General features: G+C 34.6%; 1 protein-coding gene across 13 annotated transcripts in view; it reads right to left on the bottom strand.

The window, feature by feature from the left end:
- GPHN (gephyrin) overlaps positions 1–19,060 on the bottom strand; it is a 633,631-nt gene that overhangs the window by 320,424 nt on the left and 294,147 nt on the right. For 7 of the 13 annotated variants that reach the window (XM_036843405.1, XM_036843402.1, XM_036843404.1 and 4 more), the window contains exon 5: positions 16,684–16,722. The exons of the other annotated variants lie outside the window; for them this stretch is intronic. In XM_036843405.1, the coding sequence (XP_036699300.1) occupies positions 16,684–16,722 (39 nt within the window). The remainder of the gene's footprint in view (positions 1–16,683; positions 16,723–19,060) is intronic. 13 annotated transcript variants of the gene reach the window in all.

The following is a 19,060-nucleotide window of genomic DNA, read 5'->3' as shown; positions in this document are numbered from 1 at the left end:
GTTTGCAGATGACATGATACTATACATAGAGAATCCTAAAGATGCTACCAGAAAACTCCTAGAGCTAATCAATGAATTTGGTAAAGTAGCAGGATACAAAATTAATGCACAGAAATCTCTTGCATTTCTATACACTAATGATGAAAAATCTGAAAGTGAAATTAAGAAAACACTCCCGTTTACCATTGCAACAAAAAGAATAAAATATCTAGAAATAAACCTACCTAAGGAGACAAAAGACCTGTATGCAGAAAATTATAAGACACTGATGAAAGAAATTAAAGATGATATAAATAGATGGAGAGATATACCATGTTCTTGGATTGGAAGAATCAACATTGTGAAAATGACTCTACTACCCAAAGCAATCTACAGATTCAATGCAATCCCTATCAAACTACCACTGGCATTTTTCACAGAACTAGAACAAAAAATTTCACAATTTGTATGGAAACATAAAAGACCCCGAATAGCCAAAGCAATCTTGAGAACGAAAAATGGAGCTGGGGGAATCAGGCTCCCTGACTTCAGACTATATATTACAAAGCTTCAGTAATCAAGACAGTTTGGTACTGGCACAAAAACAGAAATATACATCAATGGAACAGGATAGAAAGCCCAGAGATAAACCCACACACATATGGTCACCTTATCTTTGATAAAGGAGGCAAGCATATACAGTGGAGAAAAGACAGCCTCTTCAATAAGTGGTGCTGGGAAAATTGGACAGCTACATGTAAAAGTATGAAATTAGAACACTCCCTGACACCATGCACAAAAATAAACTCAAAATGGATTAAAGACCTAAGTGTAAGGGCAGACACTATCAAACTCTTAGAGGAAAACATAGGCAGAACACTCTATGACATACATCAGAGCAAGATTCTTTTTGACCCAGCTCCCAGAGAAATGGAAATAAGAACACAAATAAACAAATGGGACCTAATGAAACTTAAAAGCTTTTGCACAGCAAAGGAAACCATAAACAAGACCAAAAGACAACCATCAGAATGGGAGAAAATATTTGCAAATGAAGCAACTGACAAAGGATTAATCTCCAAGATTTACAAGCAGCTCATGCAGCTCAATAACAAAAAAACGAACAACCCAATCCAAAAATGGGCAGAAGACCTAAATAGACATTTCTCCAAAGAAGATATACAGATGGCCTACAGACACATGAAAGAATGCTCAACATCATTAATCATTAGAGAAATGCAAATCAAAACTACAATGAGATATCATCTCACACCGGTCAGAATGGCCATCATCAAAAAATCTAGAAACAATAAATGCTGGAGAGGGTGTGGAGGAAAGGGAACACTCTTGCACTGTTGGTGGGAATGTAAATTGATACAGCCACTATGGAGAACAGTATGGAGGTTCCTTAAAAAACTACAAATAGAACTACCATATGACCCAGCAATCCCACTACTGGGCATATACCCTGAGAAAACCATAGGTCAAAAAGTGTCATGTACCACAATTTTCATTGCAGCTCTATTTACAATAGCCAGGACATGGAAGCAACCTAAATGTCCATCGACAGATGAATGGATAAAGAAGATGTGGCACATATATACAATGGAATATTACTCAGCCATAAAAAGAAATGAAATGGAGGTATTTGTAATGAGGTGGATGGAGTTAGAGTCTGTCATACAGAGTGAAGTAAGTCAGGAAGAGAAAAACAAATACAGTATGCTAACACATATATACGGAATCTAAGGAAAAAAAAAAAAGGCCATGAAGAACCTAGTGGCAAGACGGGAATAAAGACACAGACCTACTAGAGAATGGACTTGAGGATATGGGGAGGGGGTGGGGTGAGATGTGACAGGGTAAGAGAGTGTCATGGACATATACACACTACAAAATGTAAAATAGATAGCTAGTGGGAAGCAGCCGCATAGCACAGGGAGATCAGCTCGGTGCTTTGTGACCACCTAGAGGGGTGGGATGGGGAGGGTGGGAGGGAGGGAGATGCAAGAGGGAAGAGAAATGGGAACATATTGTATATGTATAACTGATTCACTATGTTATAAAGCAGAAGCTAACACACCATTGTAAGGCAATTATACTTCAATAAAGATGTTTAAAAAAAAAAAAAAGTTAAATAACAGCTCTTATATATACTCTAATTTGAAAGATAAAAGAAATATTTTATTCTATAATTATGAGATTCTTCCATGGAATCATAACTTACATATTTGTGTGTGTGTGTGTATACCCTTGTGTATACACACACACATATTTTTTTTGGTATGGAACTTAGAGCTGATATCTTAGAATCAGCATCTATAATTTAAGCTCTGAAGATCACAAACTTTTTTCAGAACATCCACACTATGATGCTTAGAATAAGGTAGTTCACTATCCAAATAAAGCCTATGTTGCCTTCAAGTCTGAGATTTAGAAGTTAAAAGAGTCCATCCTTGAACAAAACAATTACACTTCATAAAACTGAGGATAATGTATATGTGTGTGTACACACAAGTACATGTCTTAGAATTGGAGTTGAGTTCTTTAGGTTAGGGCTATAAGCAACTGAATAGTTGACTTTATTAGGGCAGCTGGTGGGAATGGGGAGGAAGAAATTGGTTCTATCTACCACCACTAAACAAATCCCATCACCTAGTCAGAATGAGTAGAAATGACCATTTCTACTAACACGCAAACAACATACACAAAAATATACACACACAGTCCTGAGGCTGCTCATTTACAACACTGCCTCTTTTCAATGCTACCTTGATGTTCATTTTAGCCCAGTTATATGCTTTAGAAATTGTACCCCTAAGTGTAGCTCAGCATATGGTAGGCCCAAACCAAATTCACAAGAATCAACAAACAAAGGATATAAAAAAGTCAGGTTTATAAAACAAACCTGAAAGATTTGGTAACCAGATAGGTAATTATGAACAGAGTTAACTCAGATCTTCTCTTCACATAATAAAAATTAAGTATCCAAGAGTAGAAGGTGCCCAAAGTAGGAACATTAACTGGGGCAGATGGAAGTTGATATTTTGCTCAATCAATACTGTAATAGGAAGGGCAGACGTCTATACCTAACCAAGTTTGTCTCTAGAGAAAGGAAAGAAAACAAAGAAATAGGTGGGCATGTGGAGAGTGGCAACTTTAGATTCCGTCGTGTCCTGGTTTCCCAGAGGAGTCTTTGTTTTTTCCTTCTTCTTTTTTGAACACAAGTTTCCCAGAAGTTATCAGACTTTTTAGAATTTTCTGTGAATAATTTTCAGATACCACCACTTCTGCAAATTCTCTATTTTTTAAAAGCTTTTTATGTTACAACATGATGGGTCCACTTAAGGAATATTCTCCTTAATCTTTCTGACCTGTCTCTGATCTCCAGGAGCAATGACAAGAAAACATCAAAGAGAAACAGTAGTTGTTTTAACTTGGAAGGAATCATTAAAAAAGAATGGAATTATAGTATTAATTTCCAGCATCTCAAAATAAATGTGGCCTAAATCAATCAGGGCAAATGTAGATTTACTCTTAAAGTTATTTATTAAAATGGGTATTACGTCTGAGTTGCTCTTGTGTCATTGGTAGAGGTAGGTTAGGAAGCTAAATAAATAGTAATTAATTAAAGACTGAAATAAATGGAAATCCAAAGGTGCAATGTCTGGTGAATATAGCGGATGAATCAGAACTTCCCAGCCAAGCTGTAACAGTTTTTGCCTGGTCATCAAAGAACATGTGGTCTTGCGTTATCCTGATGGAAGATTATGTGTTTTCTGTTGACTAATTCTGGAAGCTTTTCGTCGAGTGCTACTTTCAGTTGGTCTAATTGGGAGCAGTACTTGTTGGAATTAATCATTTTGTTTTCCGGAAGGAGCTCATAATAGAGGACTCCCTTCCAATCCCACCATATACACAACATCACCTTCTTTGGATGAAGACTGGTCTTTGGTGTGGTTGGTAGTGGTTCAGTTCGCTTGCCCCATGATCTCTTCTGTTCCACATTATTGTGCAGTATTCACCTTTCATCGCCCATCACAATTTGTTTTAAAAACAGAATGTTTTTGTTACGTTTAAGTAGAGAATCGCATGTGGAAATATGGTCAAGAAGGTTTTTTTTCCCTTAACTTATGTGGAACCCAAACATCAAAGCGATTAACACAACCAAGCTGGTGGAAATGATTTTCAGCGCTTGATCTGGATATTTTGAGTATGTTGGCTATCTCCCAAGTGGGGTATAATGACTGTTCTCAATTAATGTCTCGATTTGATTGCTATCAACTTCAACTGGTCTACCCAACCGTGGAGCATCGTCCAGCAAGAAATCTCCAGCAGTAAACTGCAAACCACTTCTGACACCTTCAGTCAGTCACAGTATCTTCTCCATACACTGCACAGATCTTTTTTTTGCATTTCAGTTGCGTTTTTACCTTTCTTGAAATAATAAAACATAATATGCCGAAAATGTTGTTTTTCTTCCATCGTCAATATTAAAATGGCTACACAAAAATTCACCAGTTTTTTTTTTTTTTTTGATGCACGCTGATATGACAGCTGTCACAATACAATGTAACAAAATTGCTTCGAATGAATTTAAAGACAACTAAGCACTACTAGAGCCATCTTATGGAAAAAAATGAACTAACCTTTTGGCCAACCCAATATGTCTTTGTTCTTCTGGATATTTCATCATACACTACTTAACCTTGGATTGTCAGGGACAGTTTGATATACTTCTGTTGTGTCTGCATCCTTTATGGTTTAGTATTTGTCCTAAACAAAGTTTTCCAAATATGGATAATAAATGATAATGCTCACCTAATTCTCTCTGTCCTGTATTTCGTATTTGACAGTTCTAGCAGTCATCTTTTCAGTCCACCTATTGATTAATGGCTTTGCTGCCTTACTTGTGCTTGGTGAGTTTTGGTAGTACATTCATTACTTGATTTTAATCTGTTGGAGTACGGCTGACCTAAAGTGGGGAAAACTTCCTGTGGAGAAAATTTATTTCTGCTTCTACCTTTACTCAGAGGATACCACTGACCAGTTCCACTTCAGCCTCCCACAAATGTCTCATAGTCTCAGGGATCCCAGGCTGAGCTTTACACATTGCTGCTTGTCTAAGGTTGTCTTACCAGCAGTGCTGCGATGGTCATCTGTCCTCAGAACATCTCCTTCTCCCTCTCTCAAGTCCTGGCTTCCTACATTTCTGGCTCCTGCTCCCTGCTCCTTGGTCTCATGGTATTTTGGGGGAAAGAGTGAATGTAAAGACTGACAGTGTATGTCTTTTAACAGGGCATGCCTCATAGGGTATGTCCTTTTACTGGGCCAAGTTTTTCTACAGAGGGAAGGTTTTTCAAAGTTCCAAATCAACAATTATTCCAGGCCATATACTGTTTGTAAACTGCTTTATTCTCCTATAAAATGAATATCTTTTATATCATCATTACATTGAGGTTTTTGATGTACTGCACACTGCCCTACGAGAAGATGCTAACAATTTATATGCCAAACAACAATGCTCTTTTCATCTAAACCCTGCCAATTCCAGGCAATCTTAGTTTTAAATAGCTATTTAACTGATGTGTACAAAGAAACAGAATATTTTAAAAATTTACATTTCTTACCAGTTATGAGTACATATTTAAAAGCAACGTGCTTCTTTCCCCTTGCAAATGGCCTGTATATATCCTTTGCCTGCTACTCTACTGGTTGCCATGTTATTCCTATTTAATATTTAGAAAACTTAATATATTGAAAATATTAAACCTTTGACAGTTAAATCTATTGTAAATATTTATTTTAAGTTGACATTTGTTACAATTTTTGTTGCTCAGTTGCTTAGTAAAATTTGTTACTTAGTTGACATTTCCATTAAGAGGTTTTAAATGCTTATACAAGGGGTTCTATCATTATTTTTACTATATTTTCTGGGTTTCATGTCTCACCTAGAAAGGTTTCTTTTACCTAGAGATGAGAAAAATAACACCTTAATTTTTAAATCATAAGTTTGCAGTTTTTAATGTTTAAATATTTAATCTGTCTGTAGTTTAATTCTGTGTTGCATGATCAATCTTCTCCACCAAAATGGATAGCCAATTTTCTCAACACCGTTTACTGAATGACCGACCCTTCTTTCCTCCAATGTCTTGATGTATCATATATATATATAATACTAAATTCCAATTTTATACATAGGTATGTTAATGAAATATCATTTGGTTGCATTTCTTTCTGAGTTTATTTTCCTGTCATTGTTGTGCCTTATATTTTATTGTTTTACTTGAAAAAAATCACTAGTTATTTTCATACCTTTACTATTTTAAAATGAAATTTAGAATCAATTTTGTTGACTTAGAATCCATTTCTCCTCCAAAATTCCAGTGGGAATTATATCACATGTATTAATCAAGTTAAGGTAAATTGATAAGTTACACAAAAAATATTTTCACAAAAATATTTGCATCTAAGAATATCGCATGACTTCCTAATCATTCAAGCTATATTTTATGTCCTTTAATAAAGTTTTCTTTTTTCAGGTCTGTCTGTCAAATGGCTTAAGTTTATTCTTAGGTATTATGAAGTTTCCTTTTTTCTGCTATTGCAAATGAAATCTTTCCAAAATTTTTTCTAGTGGGTTGTTTCTAATTTAAGTAATATTAGCATATAGATGTTTATGAAATAAAATACTCATATTCAGCTGCCATCCTGAACTCTTCTTGCTTCTAATACCTTTTCAACTGATTCTTCTGGGTTTTCTAGGTGAATAATCACATCCATAAATAAAGGGCTTACAGCTTTAAAAAAAATTCATGTTAGAGTTCTTCATTTTAAAAACATTAATAAGCAGGGTGCTCTGTTATCAAAAGCTAATTGCACTCATTCTCTAGGTCACAAAGAGACAACTGACTTTACTATCTCAGATAGTAATCAATGCATCTTTGAAGCGATGCTATTAGGGGTGACTATGGGGAACTTTCTGACTCACTGCCTTTATTCTCTTTAGGGATGCATACACAAACAAAATTAAAACACAGTAATCTTCCTACCTAGAGATAACTGGGAACTCTATTAATTCCACTTCAGACAATTTCCTTCTTATTCATAGAGATGCAATATTTTAACCCCTTCTTCCTTTCCTTTCTCAACTTGTGCTTTTATTACACATACACACACACAAACACACACACACTTATCTCTTATTTTTTTTCCTGAACTGCAAACCACCTTATTCATGACTAAATGTACAAATTTAGTAAAAAAAAATAAAAATAAAAATAGCAAAATTCTGAAACAACAAAAAGGAAGACATAAGTTTTAGATTAAAATTAAAACAAATAAAGGGCCAATGCCATTAACCTTCATCTAAACTGTTAACAATTTTCCTACATATTCTCCATAAAGATTCCCTTCAATTTATTCATTTTCAACTAATGACATCTGTTTTTCTACAAGTTCGAACACTATAGATACATTTGAATGTTATTTTGAATTCAATTTTAATTACTAACATTTAATTCTATTATTTTTCTTCATTGCACACATTTTGTATGTCAGGAACACACACAGGCTTTTGAAAGGTGGCTCAGGAAACTACTCTGCAATCTCCATACCTCGTTCGTCAAAAAGTATTATAAATTCTATCTTGAGAGTAATCTACCCTTTCTACCCACATCTGCATTTAGGTTCTCAGCATCTTTTGTTTGAATATTCCAATAACATCCTAATTGGTGTTGTAGCTAAGTTCACTCCCATTCAACCCATTCTCTATTCTTCTGCCGAAGTAGTCTCTCTAAAATGCAAATCTCATTAAATTCATTGCTGTTTAACATCTTTAAAAAAAAAAATCTTCATTTCCTACTAGAAAGAATCCAAATGCCTTTTTTTAATGACACAGAGAGCCTTCATCATTTGACTCTACCCCTCTCCAGGCTCTTTCTTGCCACTGCCTCCTCAAAACCCATTCTGCAGGCAGACTGACCTACTGGCAGACTTATGATTTCAGCCATTGTGCCTGTATTGTAGAATTAATCAATTCTTTATACAATGGTATATTTATACAATGGCATATTTATACAATGGTAATGAGAATCAACAAAAAACTACATGCAACAGTATAAATCAATTTTACAAACATAATATTGAGCAAAAGAATCCAGACACAAAAGATTACATACTATACACTTTCAATTATATAATGGTTAGTACAAACCCAAAAAATCTATGATGCTAAAAGTCAGAACTGTAGTTACTCTCATGGGTTGGGCTGTGACGAAAAGGGGGCACAAGAGAGTCTTCTGGGACAATGATAATATTCTGGTTTCTTACACATTGTAAATCAACTATAGTTCAATTAAAAAAAGAAGAGATTAAGAAACTAAAAAAAATTATTCTGGTTTCTTGATCTGGATGCTGGTTACATGGGTATGTTCATTTTTTGAAAATCCATTAAATTGTAACTATACTATTTGTACACTTTATGTAAATTTAAGTAAAAGGTAAAATAAGAACAACAACAGTTCTAGTATCACTTTTTTGAAAATTTCCCTATGCCCCTCAGATAAACTTTATCTTACATATATACCAATATTATATTGATGATCATGTTACATTTTATTTATCCAATTATTTCCTGAGTACTAAGATAATAAATTTCTCTAATGAACTTCCCTGAGTACTAAGATCATAACTTTCTATCCATGTATCCCCATGCCCCAGCACAGTGCCTGGCAGTGAGTAATCACTAATATTATGTAAATGAGGGTTTCTCAATTTATGCACATTTAACATTTTGGCCCAGAGAATTCTTTGTTGTGGGAACTGTCCAGTGCATTGCAAGATATTTAGCAGCATTCCTGGCCTCTAATCACCCAATGTCAGTAGCATCCCTCCAGTTGGGACAACCAAAAATGTCACAAAGCGTTAAATGTACCCTGGGGACCAAAATGCCCTGCTTGACAATCACTTACATAAAAAAATGTTTCTGTCAAAAAATACAAGCCACATGTTTTTCCGCGTGGCTTGCGGTATCTTAGTTCCCCACCAGGGACTGAACCTGGGCCACTGCAGTTAAAGTGGTGGACACCAGGGAATTCCCAAGCCAAGCCAAGCCAAGTGTTAAACAATTCACTTACCAAAAAACTTTGGGCATTACATGGTTTGCTTCTTAGGGGTAACTAAAAAACGTAGGCTGTTTTGAACACTAGAGGGGAAGTTAAGCTCTGCCAGGAAAAGTTTATAAAATGCTTTAAATGTCTAGATAATCAAATGTAATTCATATTAATTGCATGCTAGAATATTCTTTCCTTTGGAATTCTATGCAGAAAAGTGAGTTTGCCAAGCAAAATAATTGTGTAAATAGGACTGTATATTGTGGTGTTTTAAAAAATGACTGCTAATAGTAGCTCTATGTATTCAATGTCCTAACTATAAATTATTTTTGCAAGGTTTGTATCTATGAATGGACCATTAATTCTAAAATATTAAGGTTCATAATATTCTATCCATAAAACATTTAGTGTGAATATTCCATAAGAAAAGAATAGTTAGAAAATAAAGTACTGTGCATCAGCTATGAGAAGAAAACTTGACCAAGGGCATAACTAGCTTGTTAGAAAATAATGTGTTTACACCTTATAAACTGCATGTTTTTGATTCAGGATGTGTTTTGAACTTGACCTCCGTTGCAAGATGGTGAGTAGTGAAATAATTGAGTACTATTATGTTAATGGAGTTCGAGAAAAGAAAATGAATTGGTTTATATTTATGTGTCAAACTGATAAAGTATAAATCTGACTCTGCCAAAATTATTTCCTGACAAGCAATTAGAATCAGTCTTTAAGAACAGGCTGCTGAGCCAAAACTGAATATAGAACACAGGCAGTTTATAAAAGAAACAAAACTGGAAAAATACAAGAAAAATGTTTAATCTCATTATTAGTCTGCAATATGCCAATAAAGGCATACAATTTTCACCTATCAAACTAGTAAGATTAAAATTGATAATGGATGTATACTTTCATAAACTGATAGTATGAATATATAAATTTGTACATATTCTGGAGGGCAATTTGGCAGACTCAGCAATCTTGACTGTTATTCTATTTTAAGGAAATATTTCTAAAGTGGTAATCAGAGAAGTATATGACAATTTATATAGAGTGTTTATGATAGGAAATAATAAAGGACCTAAATGATTAATGACAGGGAAATTAAATTACTCATAGCTTGTTTATACTCTGTAGTGACTGACACATCCCTTCCCCCCCGTTTTTGTTCTTTTATAAGAACACTTATAAAACAGAGAAAAGCTTACTTTATATGAAAAGGAGAGTGATTAAGAACAAGGGCTCTGGAGTCAAGACTACCTTGTTCAAATTCTAATTCTATTTTCTTCTACTCTGTGATCTGGGTTAACTTATTAATGATTTAATTTTTCTAAAATCTAATTTTCCTGTTTGTAAAGTGGTACCTCTTGTGTAGGTTTGTTATGAGGATTAAATAAGACATTACATAAATGTTTATCACAATGCCTGGCACACAGTAAGTGCACAATAAATTTTCATAGCTATGGCATCACTTGGGATGATGTTATTAAGAAACCCAAGATATAAACCTTAATATATGATGGGTTTGCTACTGGGCAAATTAATCAATTAGTCCTAGCTAATAACTATATGTTGAGATTATTGGTGGTTTGTATTTACTTCATTTTGCTTTTCTGTATTTCCCAAATTATTTTTTGGCAAAAACAGTAAAATCAAAATATATTTAGAAATCTACATTCAGAAAAAAAATTTAAAGCTATTAATAAAAGGCATTTTATTATGCCTTTTGTAAGTCATAAAAACATCTGTCCTTTCCTTATCCTAAATGACCATATGTTTTTCAGTTAAAATCTCACCTTTAATACTGTGTCTGAATAAAAAGGTCACCATTTTTATGCTCTTATTAAACACCTATAATATGCAAAATGCTGGGGTCCTAATATTCTAATTCTAACAAACCAGGAATTATGGAAATTTGAAGACAGATTTTCTGGTTAATAAAATAGGAGCTTTCTGCAGATGGCCTTAAGTTTTATTTTTAGTTACTAACCATCATGAGAAACAGAACATCTAAAAAGGCTTTTGCCTTTTATCCTTCTCTCAAGATGGATCTTAATTTTGACCAGAGGGCAGCCAGTTGGAGGATGAGAAAAGAATTTAACTAATAAGAGATATTTTCTTTCAGAATATTTGCTCAAGATTTCGATAATGAGACTACCTATGATTGCACAGTAAGTACACATCTACTATTGCAATATGGTTATGAACAAACCAAATAAAAATTGATTCCTGAACATCTAAGATGTTTTTATGCTGCTGATATGAATAGAAAATCTCTATTTCTTCATAAGTACTAAATATTACAAGAAATCTAAAAGCATTCAGAGATAAATACAAAAAGTTTAGAGTGGTTTGTATTTTATAAACATCCAAATATCTAACTAGTGAACTTTTCAGGTACTGATTTTGATGTTCACGGAATTAAATACTGGTAAATATACATGAAGAAGTTTGTATCGAACAGTTTCTTTATCCAAGGCAATTGACTTTTCCCTCAATGGTCTCTCTAGCTCCACTGGATCTCTTGTGCCACACATGTAATGTGTTAGTTTTTGCCAGCAACACTGAAATATTTGATGTAGGAGACAAAGGGGAGAAAAAGAGATTGGGGTTTCAAAGACTGGTTATTAGTGCCTGCTACTGTCATTGCCTATATTCAGAACTGAAGGAGTGAAACTTCCTACACAAAATGCTCATATAAGGAAGCTACATCTTCCTTTGCGAGGTATTGAATATGACCTACTGTTCTTCAGGAGAGAAAGGAAAAAAAAAGAAAATGAAAAATTACACGACAACTTGTTAGGAGTAGCTGCCTACAAAGAATCTCCTGATTGCAAAGAAATTTAGAGGATCTTCTTATTAAATATAAAAAGGACTTGAAGACTAACAAAGGTATGACAGAAATACTGCCTTTTCAGGTTAACCTTTACAAAAAAATACATTACAAAACTCTATTTCCAATTGAGCTTCCCTCAAAATAAAAACAGAATTTCAGATGTCATGAGAAAAGAAAAAGTATATTTATTACAAATAAAACAAGTTGAATACAATGATGTTACTGATATTTTCCTTTATCCCAGGTCTTATACTTTAAAATACCTAAATCATTTTTTTTCATTAAATATGTTTTTCAGAATGAATACAAGTGAAGAAAAATCTTTTAAAATTATTCACCATTGTTAAAAAAAATAAAAAGTTAAATCTGGATATAATTTCTATTTTAGTGCTTTTCTCCTGACATGACAACTTTGATCTTCCCAGCTGTGTTGTCAAAATAAATAACTTTAGTAGGACATCAGTCAAGGAGGAAAAATAGGTTACTAAAACTTATCTTAAGTGCAGCACTTTAAAGAGATTACTTTAAAGGAATCACTGTGAAGTACTGACCAATAGGAATGAAGCTAATTGCTCTCAAATTTGAAGGCACACATCAAGATAGGGAGGACAAATAAACTCCTAGTTCAAATGATGAATTAATCAAAACCATAATAAAAACCAATAAATGTAACTGAATCTTCTGACACCAGGAATTCAAGTGAGCTTTAGTTGACAGTGAGAATAAATTAAATTACCAAACGTTTTCAGTATTAGTATATTGTTGTACCTCAGGGGGTAAAATCCCTCATTGTGCTTGCAATTACATTCAAGAACAACCTCCTGAACATTAATTATATATTTATCTCTAACCATTTTCTATTCTTCCACTATAAAACCAATAAACTTGGTGTGAGGTAATGCTGTTTATTAACAGCTACCAATGAAATCAGTAATCTGTCACTGAATGCCCTAGGTTTTAAAATTAAAGAGATTCTTATTGGCATTTAAACTATTACCAGAATCCTTCAGCTGTGACAAGGTATTAACATAGAAGACATTCTTTTTCCTGAATCAATGATGCTTAGAAGAGGTGAAAGGATTCCCTCATATACAATCACTCTGACTTTGAACATTTTCCCTGAAGAATTATAAGAAAATAACAAAATTTTGTGGATGATATTAGAAATGTATTTTTTTGCTAAATGTCTTTTTCCCTCTTTTGGAATGTAAGTTCCTTGAGAATAAGGCCTTATCTTTGTGTTACAGACACCTAACAGAGTATATGGCACAGAGTAAGCCTTTTTGAATAGATTCTGAGAGAATTATTGGATGTATTGAACTAACTTCTCTCCTATGCATACAGAATAGTACTAGTTTATACACCACCTTGGGAGAACTGAGAAGATAGTCACTCAAATCATTTTCTGTGTTTGATACTTTAGATGAGGAACCTTGGCTCAGAAAGGCTGGATAGAGTATGTAAAATCACCCAAAAATTGTTGAGTTGTGAAAACATTATCACCTAAAGGATTGAAATCTTCTTCCTAAACGCATTATTATTGCATATTTAACTACTCTAGTTTCAAACCCCTTGAAGACAAGCAACAATTCTTTCCAATCTTTGTAACTCCTGTAAGGTCTAGGACACTATGGTGCAGAGTTCAATTCAGGTAGAAAGCTGAGTATCCAGAACTGAAGACCACTGAATTGAAATGAACTCCTGTTCCCATTACTGGCTCCTAAAAATACAACGTGGTTGCCTCATCTCAGTTCCGTTAACTTCATTTAAACCTTGCCTTTCAAACGCTTACCTCCTCTTCTTTTAAAGTCTGCGTTATTCCACTTCGAGTATCTTTTAAATTCAACCTTCTCCAGAATCACTTTTGCTGTCCTTCAAACATCCAATATCTGTGTTATTTCAACTTTATTCTCCCTTTTATTCTTAGAATATAGTGTCTTCTAGATCTCACTTGGCCTTCTGTGGCCTTTCTAAAAGTTTATAATTTCTTCGACTCCTGATACAGTATCTTGGACTTATCCATCTTTCGTGTTAATTATGTAGTTTCCCTGATGTCTTTGCTACTAATTTAATTTCTTCTTAGACAAAAGTATTAAAAGCTACTGAATTCACTTCGAGGTAAATACCCGAAAGAATGGAAAGAAAAACAGGTACTTGCATACTAATGTTCACAGCAGCATTAATAGACAAAAGTATTAAAAGCTACTGAATTCACTTCGAGGTAAATACCCGAAAGAATGGAAAGAAAAACAGGTACTTGCATACTAATGTTCACAGCAGCATTAATATAAGAGCCAAAAGATGGAAACAACTCAAGTACCCATCAACAGATGAATGGATAAACAAACTATTGTATATACACACAATGAGGGATGAAATTGTCAAATATGCTACAACATGAATGAACCTTGAAAATATTATGTTAAGTCAGACATAGAAAGACAAAAATTGTATGATTCCACTTATATGAGGTACCTAGAATAGGCAAATTCAGAGACAGAAAGTAAAATAGAGGTTACCAGGGGCTAGGGGAGGGAGGAATGGGGAGTTATTGTTTAATGTACAGAGTTTCTATTTGGGATTATGAAAAAGTTCCGGAAACAGATAGCGGTGATGGCTATACAAAATAGTGAATGTACTTAATGCCACTGAATTGTACACTAAAAAATGATTAAAATAGTAAATTTTATGTTATGTGTATTTTATCACAATAAAAAAATAAAAACCTACAGAAGTAATTTTCTTGACTTTCCTAGAGCAGTCTTTTGCTTCATATCAATTTTATCTCTATTACTAAAGGAAAAGAAGAAGCAGAAGCAAAACCTATCCATACCTTTTCCTGCATTCCCTGTTTATCACTCTCTTTTTAGCTTTTCCCTTTTCCTTTTCCCTCTCATTTTCAGTAAAAATAAAATAAAATTTAATATGGATACTCAGCATTTTCTACACTTCAAGCACAATGATGTTGTGGATACAAACACATATAGAACACTTCAAGTCTACATACACACACTTTCATGCATGCATACACACCCCACTTCAAATCTCCTCAGACTCTTGAAATTGTGTGAAAATTTTACCAAGATTCTTCTCTATTTTTTGTTTGATCTTGTCTTTCATTTAAATACAAGTGAATGACAATAAGATTTATAGTCCAGATAATTAAAGCTTTTTAGTCTAGTTGCCAAATACTTAGTAAATAAAGGAAAATGTCAATTTTAAAAGTTTACCCACACAAAAGAAAACACAGTCTAAAATGTGGGAGGGAAAGATAAATACATCAAAAGGATCTCTAAATGATATTACATAAATTATGGAGTAGCAGAGAAATGATAGTCTCAAAGGAAAAAATGGAGCAGAGTGGAAAGTTACTTTAATCTTAACTACAAAGAGCTATAAGACAACTAAATTTATTATTTTTAGAGATGATACTTTAAAGTTTCAAAAAATTTTTCTGGTCTTAACTAAAAAGGATAAAATTAATAGGAGTAATTTATCCTCATGAAGCCCTGGAAAAATCAGGGAAAATAAATTAGGAAACAAATATAGTATATGGAAAATTATTGAAAGATCCCATACACAAGGAACAAAAGTACATAATATATGATATGAAAAGGCAACTGAAGCAAAGATGATGAATGATTTAGAAAATAATCTATTCCTAAATAGAGGGAAGAATGTGGAGTTGTATAAAAAAGCAGAAAGATGGTGGTAGTGAATTTAAAAGTCAGTTTAGGAGTAAATTGGACTGGACTTAAATAGTGAAGCATTTTCCTATTGCTAAGATATGTTTGGACAATACGTAGGCAACACTTCTTGGAAATAAAATCTGATCAGGGTTACAAGACAACAGAGGAGCAGCACCAGTGATTTATCAGATGCAGAGAAGTATAAAGGAGGCAATATGGACCAATCAGCAAGTTGCAAGGCTGAGTACACAGGCGATGAATGCGATGTCTCATGTCAACTAATGGGGCAGCCATGTGCAGCAAATAGGTAGAGAAGAACAGCAGTCAAGCAAATTCATTCAGCAGTCCAACTTAGTGGCACAAGGCAAGTAGAGATAGGTAATGAAAGTGCTAAACAATCTGAACCTACTTATGATATTACTGGTATAGATTGGGTAGGGCAAGATCAGGCAGACAGATAGCATAGCACTTGGAAGGCCACGGTATAGGAGAATGGTAGGAGAGCCAACAGACAATGCTGGGCAGTCTAAAATGCTAAAATAGCAGATGAATATGTAGTACCAGGCCATTTGCTGAAGGACAAAGCACCAGTGAGTGAAGAACGCAAATCATTCAGCAGATAAGTAATGGGGGGAAAAAGGAGAGACAAAAATCAAAGGCAGTCAAACAGGAAGACAGGACAGCAGAGAAGCGATGACAGATCAGAAGCAATTGGGTAGGGTAGTGAAAAGCTGTCAGCAGGAGAACAAAACAACATTCAGGAAAAGATGAGATTAAGAGTGAAGCAGTCTCCTGAATGGGGTGTCTTCCATCTAGGAAATAGTCATCAATAAACTGCATATGAGAATCCACAAGAGAAATAGCACACAAATGGAGATAGCATATGGATCTGAACTCTACTGCCCAGGGATACGGAATGACCCTAGAACATAGATACATAACAATCCACAAGGAAATTAAACAGATGGGAAAAATGGGTCCAAGCATTTTTTTATGATGATAAAAGAAACCAAAACACTAAAAATTATTAATCTGGAAATGATTGGCTGGGATTGAAGTCTTCGCTTACCCCTTTCTGGAGCCCACAAAATGGGAATGTTGGGAATTTCTGCAGCAGAAAAACAGAAGAGAAAAGGGATTTCTGACTCCCAGTTTGAGGAAAGCAGGTCAAATTTAGGGCTGTATAAACTGGTTCAGGGAAACAAGAACCAGCCTGAACCTTCTCCCTTCCTCAGAATCAGGCCATTCCTGAGGTTTGGGAAAGGTTTAGGAAGCCCTCACCCCATCATTCCCCACAACCTCCCCTTTCACACTTACCTCCAGTGCAAACAGTTTCCAGCAAGGAGGTACTTGGGAAAATTCACTCCCATGTTTACACCATGGCAAAATTTCAGGATAGCCAACTAATAGTACTTCCTGTGTAGGCCAGGTTCTTGTTCAGTGGGATCCCTTCCACCCTTCGTGAGTGAGCAGAGGGGACAGGTTACTAGAAACTACCTACCTCTTTGAAAGTGGATGAGAAATGAAGCAGTGGTAGTAATACAATAAATAAATAGTAATACTAGTAAATACCTTGATGATCTCATCAGTTGTCATGGATTTTAATTCCATTAAGATACTGATGACTCTAAAAAAATAGTATCTCTAGCCCAGACTTCTCCTTTGAACTCCAGATGCCTAACTGCCAACTTAACACCTCCATTTGGATATCTAAAGGCAATTCAAATTTCCATGACCAAAGTAAAACTCCTGATCTTCCTCCTCAAACCTCTTCTTCCCCCAGTCTTCTCCATTTCACTGAATGGCAACCTCCATTCTTCCAATTGCCCAAGTCAAAGTCCTGGATCTTATACTCGACTCTTCTCTTTCTCTTACTCCATCTGTTACCTCTACCTTCAATATATAACAATAATGTATTTCTCACTACCTCTATCTCTATCATTGGTCTGAGTCACTATCATTTTTCACCTGGATTATTTCAATAGCCTCCTAAATGCTGTCCCTGTTTAAATATAAGTCAGATCATGTTACACCTCTGCTCAAAACTCTCCATTATACTAAGGGTGACACACAGGTTCTACATGATCCAAGGCTTGCTCCTTCTCCTCCTTTAGGTCTTTGCTCAAATGTCACCTTATCAATGAAGCCTTGCTTGATAGCCTTATTTAAAATTACAACCCTCTTTCCTGCCTGTACTACCTATCCACCGTCTCTGGTTTATTTTTATCCATAGTACTTATCACCATCTCTAATACTATGCATTTTACTAATTTACTTATATTTGTGACACACCACTAAAATGTAAATTCCATAAAGGCAGAATCTTCGGACTTCTTTGTTCACTGCTGTATCCCCAATATCTTGAACAGTGCCTGGTATATACACAGTAGGCACTCAGGGCATATTTGAGTCTATGAAGTGTTAATTTTCGTAGGGCAACTCCTTTCCGTCTTAAATTCTCAGAGCATTTTTCTGAAAAGCTTACACACTATGAGCTTTTGATTAACAGAGCAGATGCTTATATACTATAGGTTAGGAATGTCCTAAAGTAGGGGGTGGCAAACCACAGCCAATGGGACAAATCTTGCCTGCTGTCTGTTTTTTGCATGGCCTGCAATCTAATGGTAATCTTCCCATTTTTAAATGATTGAAAAAAAACTCAAAAGAAGAGTAATACTTCATGACATGAAAATTATGAGAAAGCCAATTTTAGTGTCCATAAATAAAGTTTTATTGGGGCACAGCATGGCCCATTCATTTACATCATCATATGGCAGATTTTGTGCTACAGGGCTGGCAGAGCTGAGTAGTTATGACAGAGACTATGTAGCCCACAAAGCCTGAAATATTTATTATCTCTAAATATTTACTACCTCTAAAGAATAAGTTTGCTGATCCCTCTTCTAAGGTATTTTATATTTAAAAGGCAAACAGTAATAACTAAAGTTTGAACAAAGATAAACTAGAGCATTATTATTAATACTGTTGCTACTGTTGCACAAGATACACCTATGAGGGAAGGTGCATTTGTATTAGGATAGGTTTTCACTATTATATAAAAGCAGACCTCTCATTCTTCTAAATATTTAATACTGATGGTGATATTCATTCATCTATCCACCCCACAGAGCAGTCCCATCTTAAGGGACAGGATACAGTACAGGCAAGTCTTGAAAAATGCCAAAAAAGGAGTAAATGAGAAAGGGAACTAAATAGGACCCACAAATAGAACTCATATCAAAGTATCACATAATTACCCAAAACCTCTAAATACCGTGTTTAACAATAGTGGGAAATTGGCATGACATGAATCTCTTTTGAACCTTATCAATGGGGTTATAATGCAGGTCTCCTATATAAAATATAGTCTTGAATCATTGCAAGCATGAGAAACATTATAATAAGACCCCATTTTACTTTACTTACTTATTTATTTACTGCCATGC

Source organism: Balaenoptera musculus, chromosome 2 (assembly GCF_009873245.2).
Source record: "Balaenoptera musculus isolate JJ_BM4_2016_0621 chromosome 2, mBalMus1.pri.v3, whole genome shotgun sequence".
NCBI lineage: Eukaryota > Metazoa > Chordata > Mammalia > Artiodactyla > Balaenopteridae > Balaenoptera > Balaenoptera musculus.
Note: the sequence above shows the minus strand (reverse complement) of the source record. Positions and strands in the feature narration are given on the sequence as shown.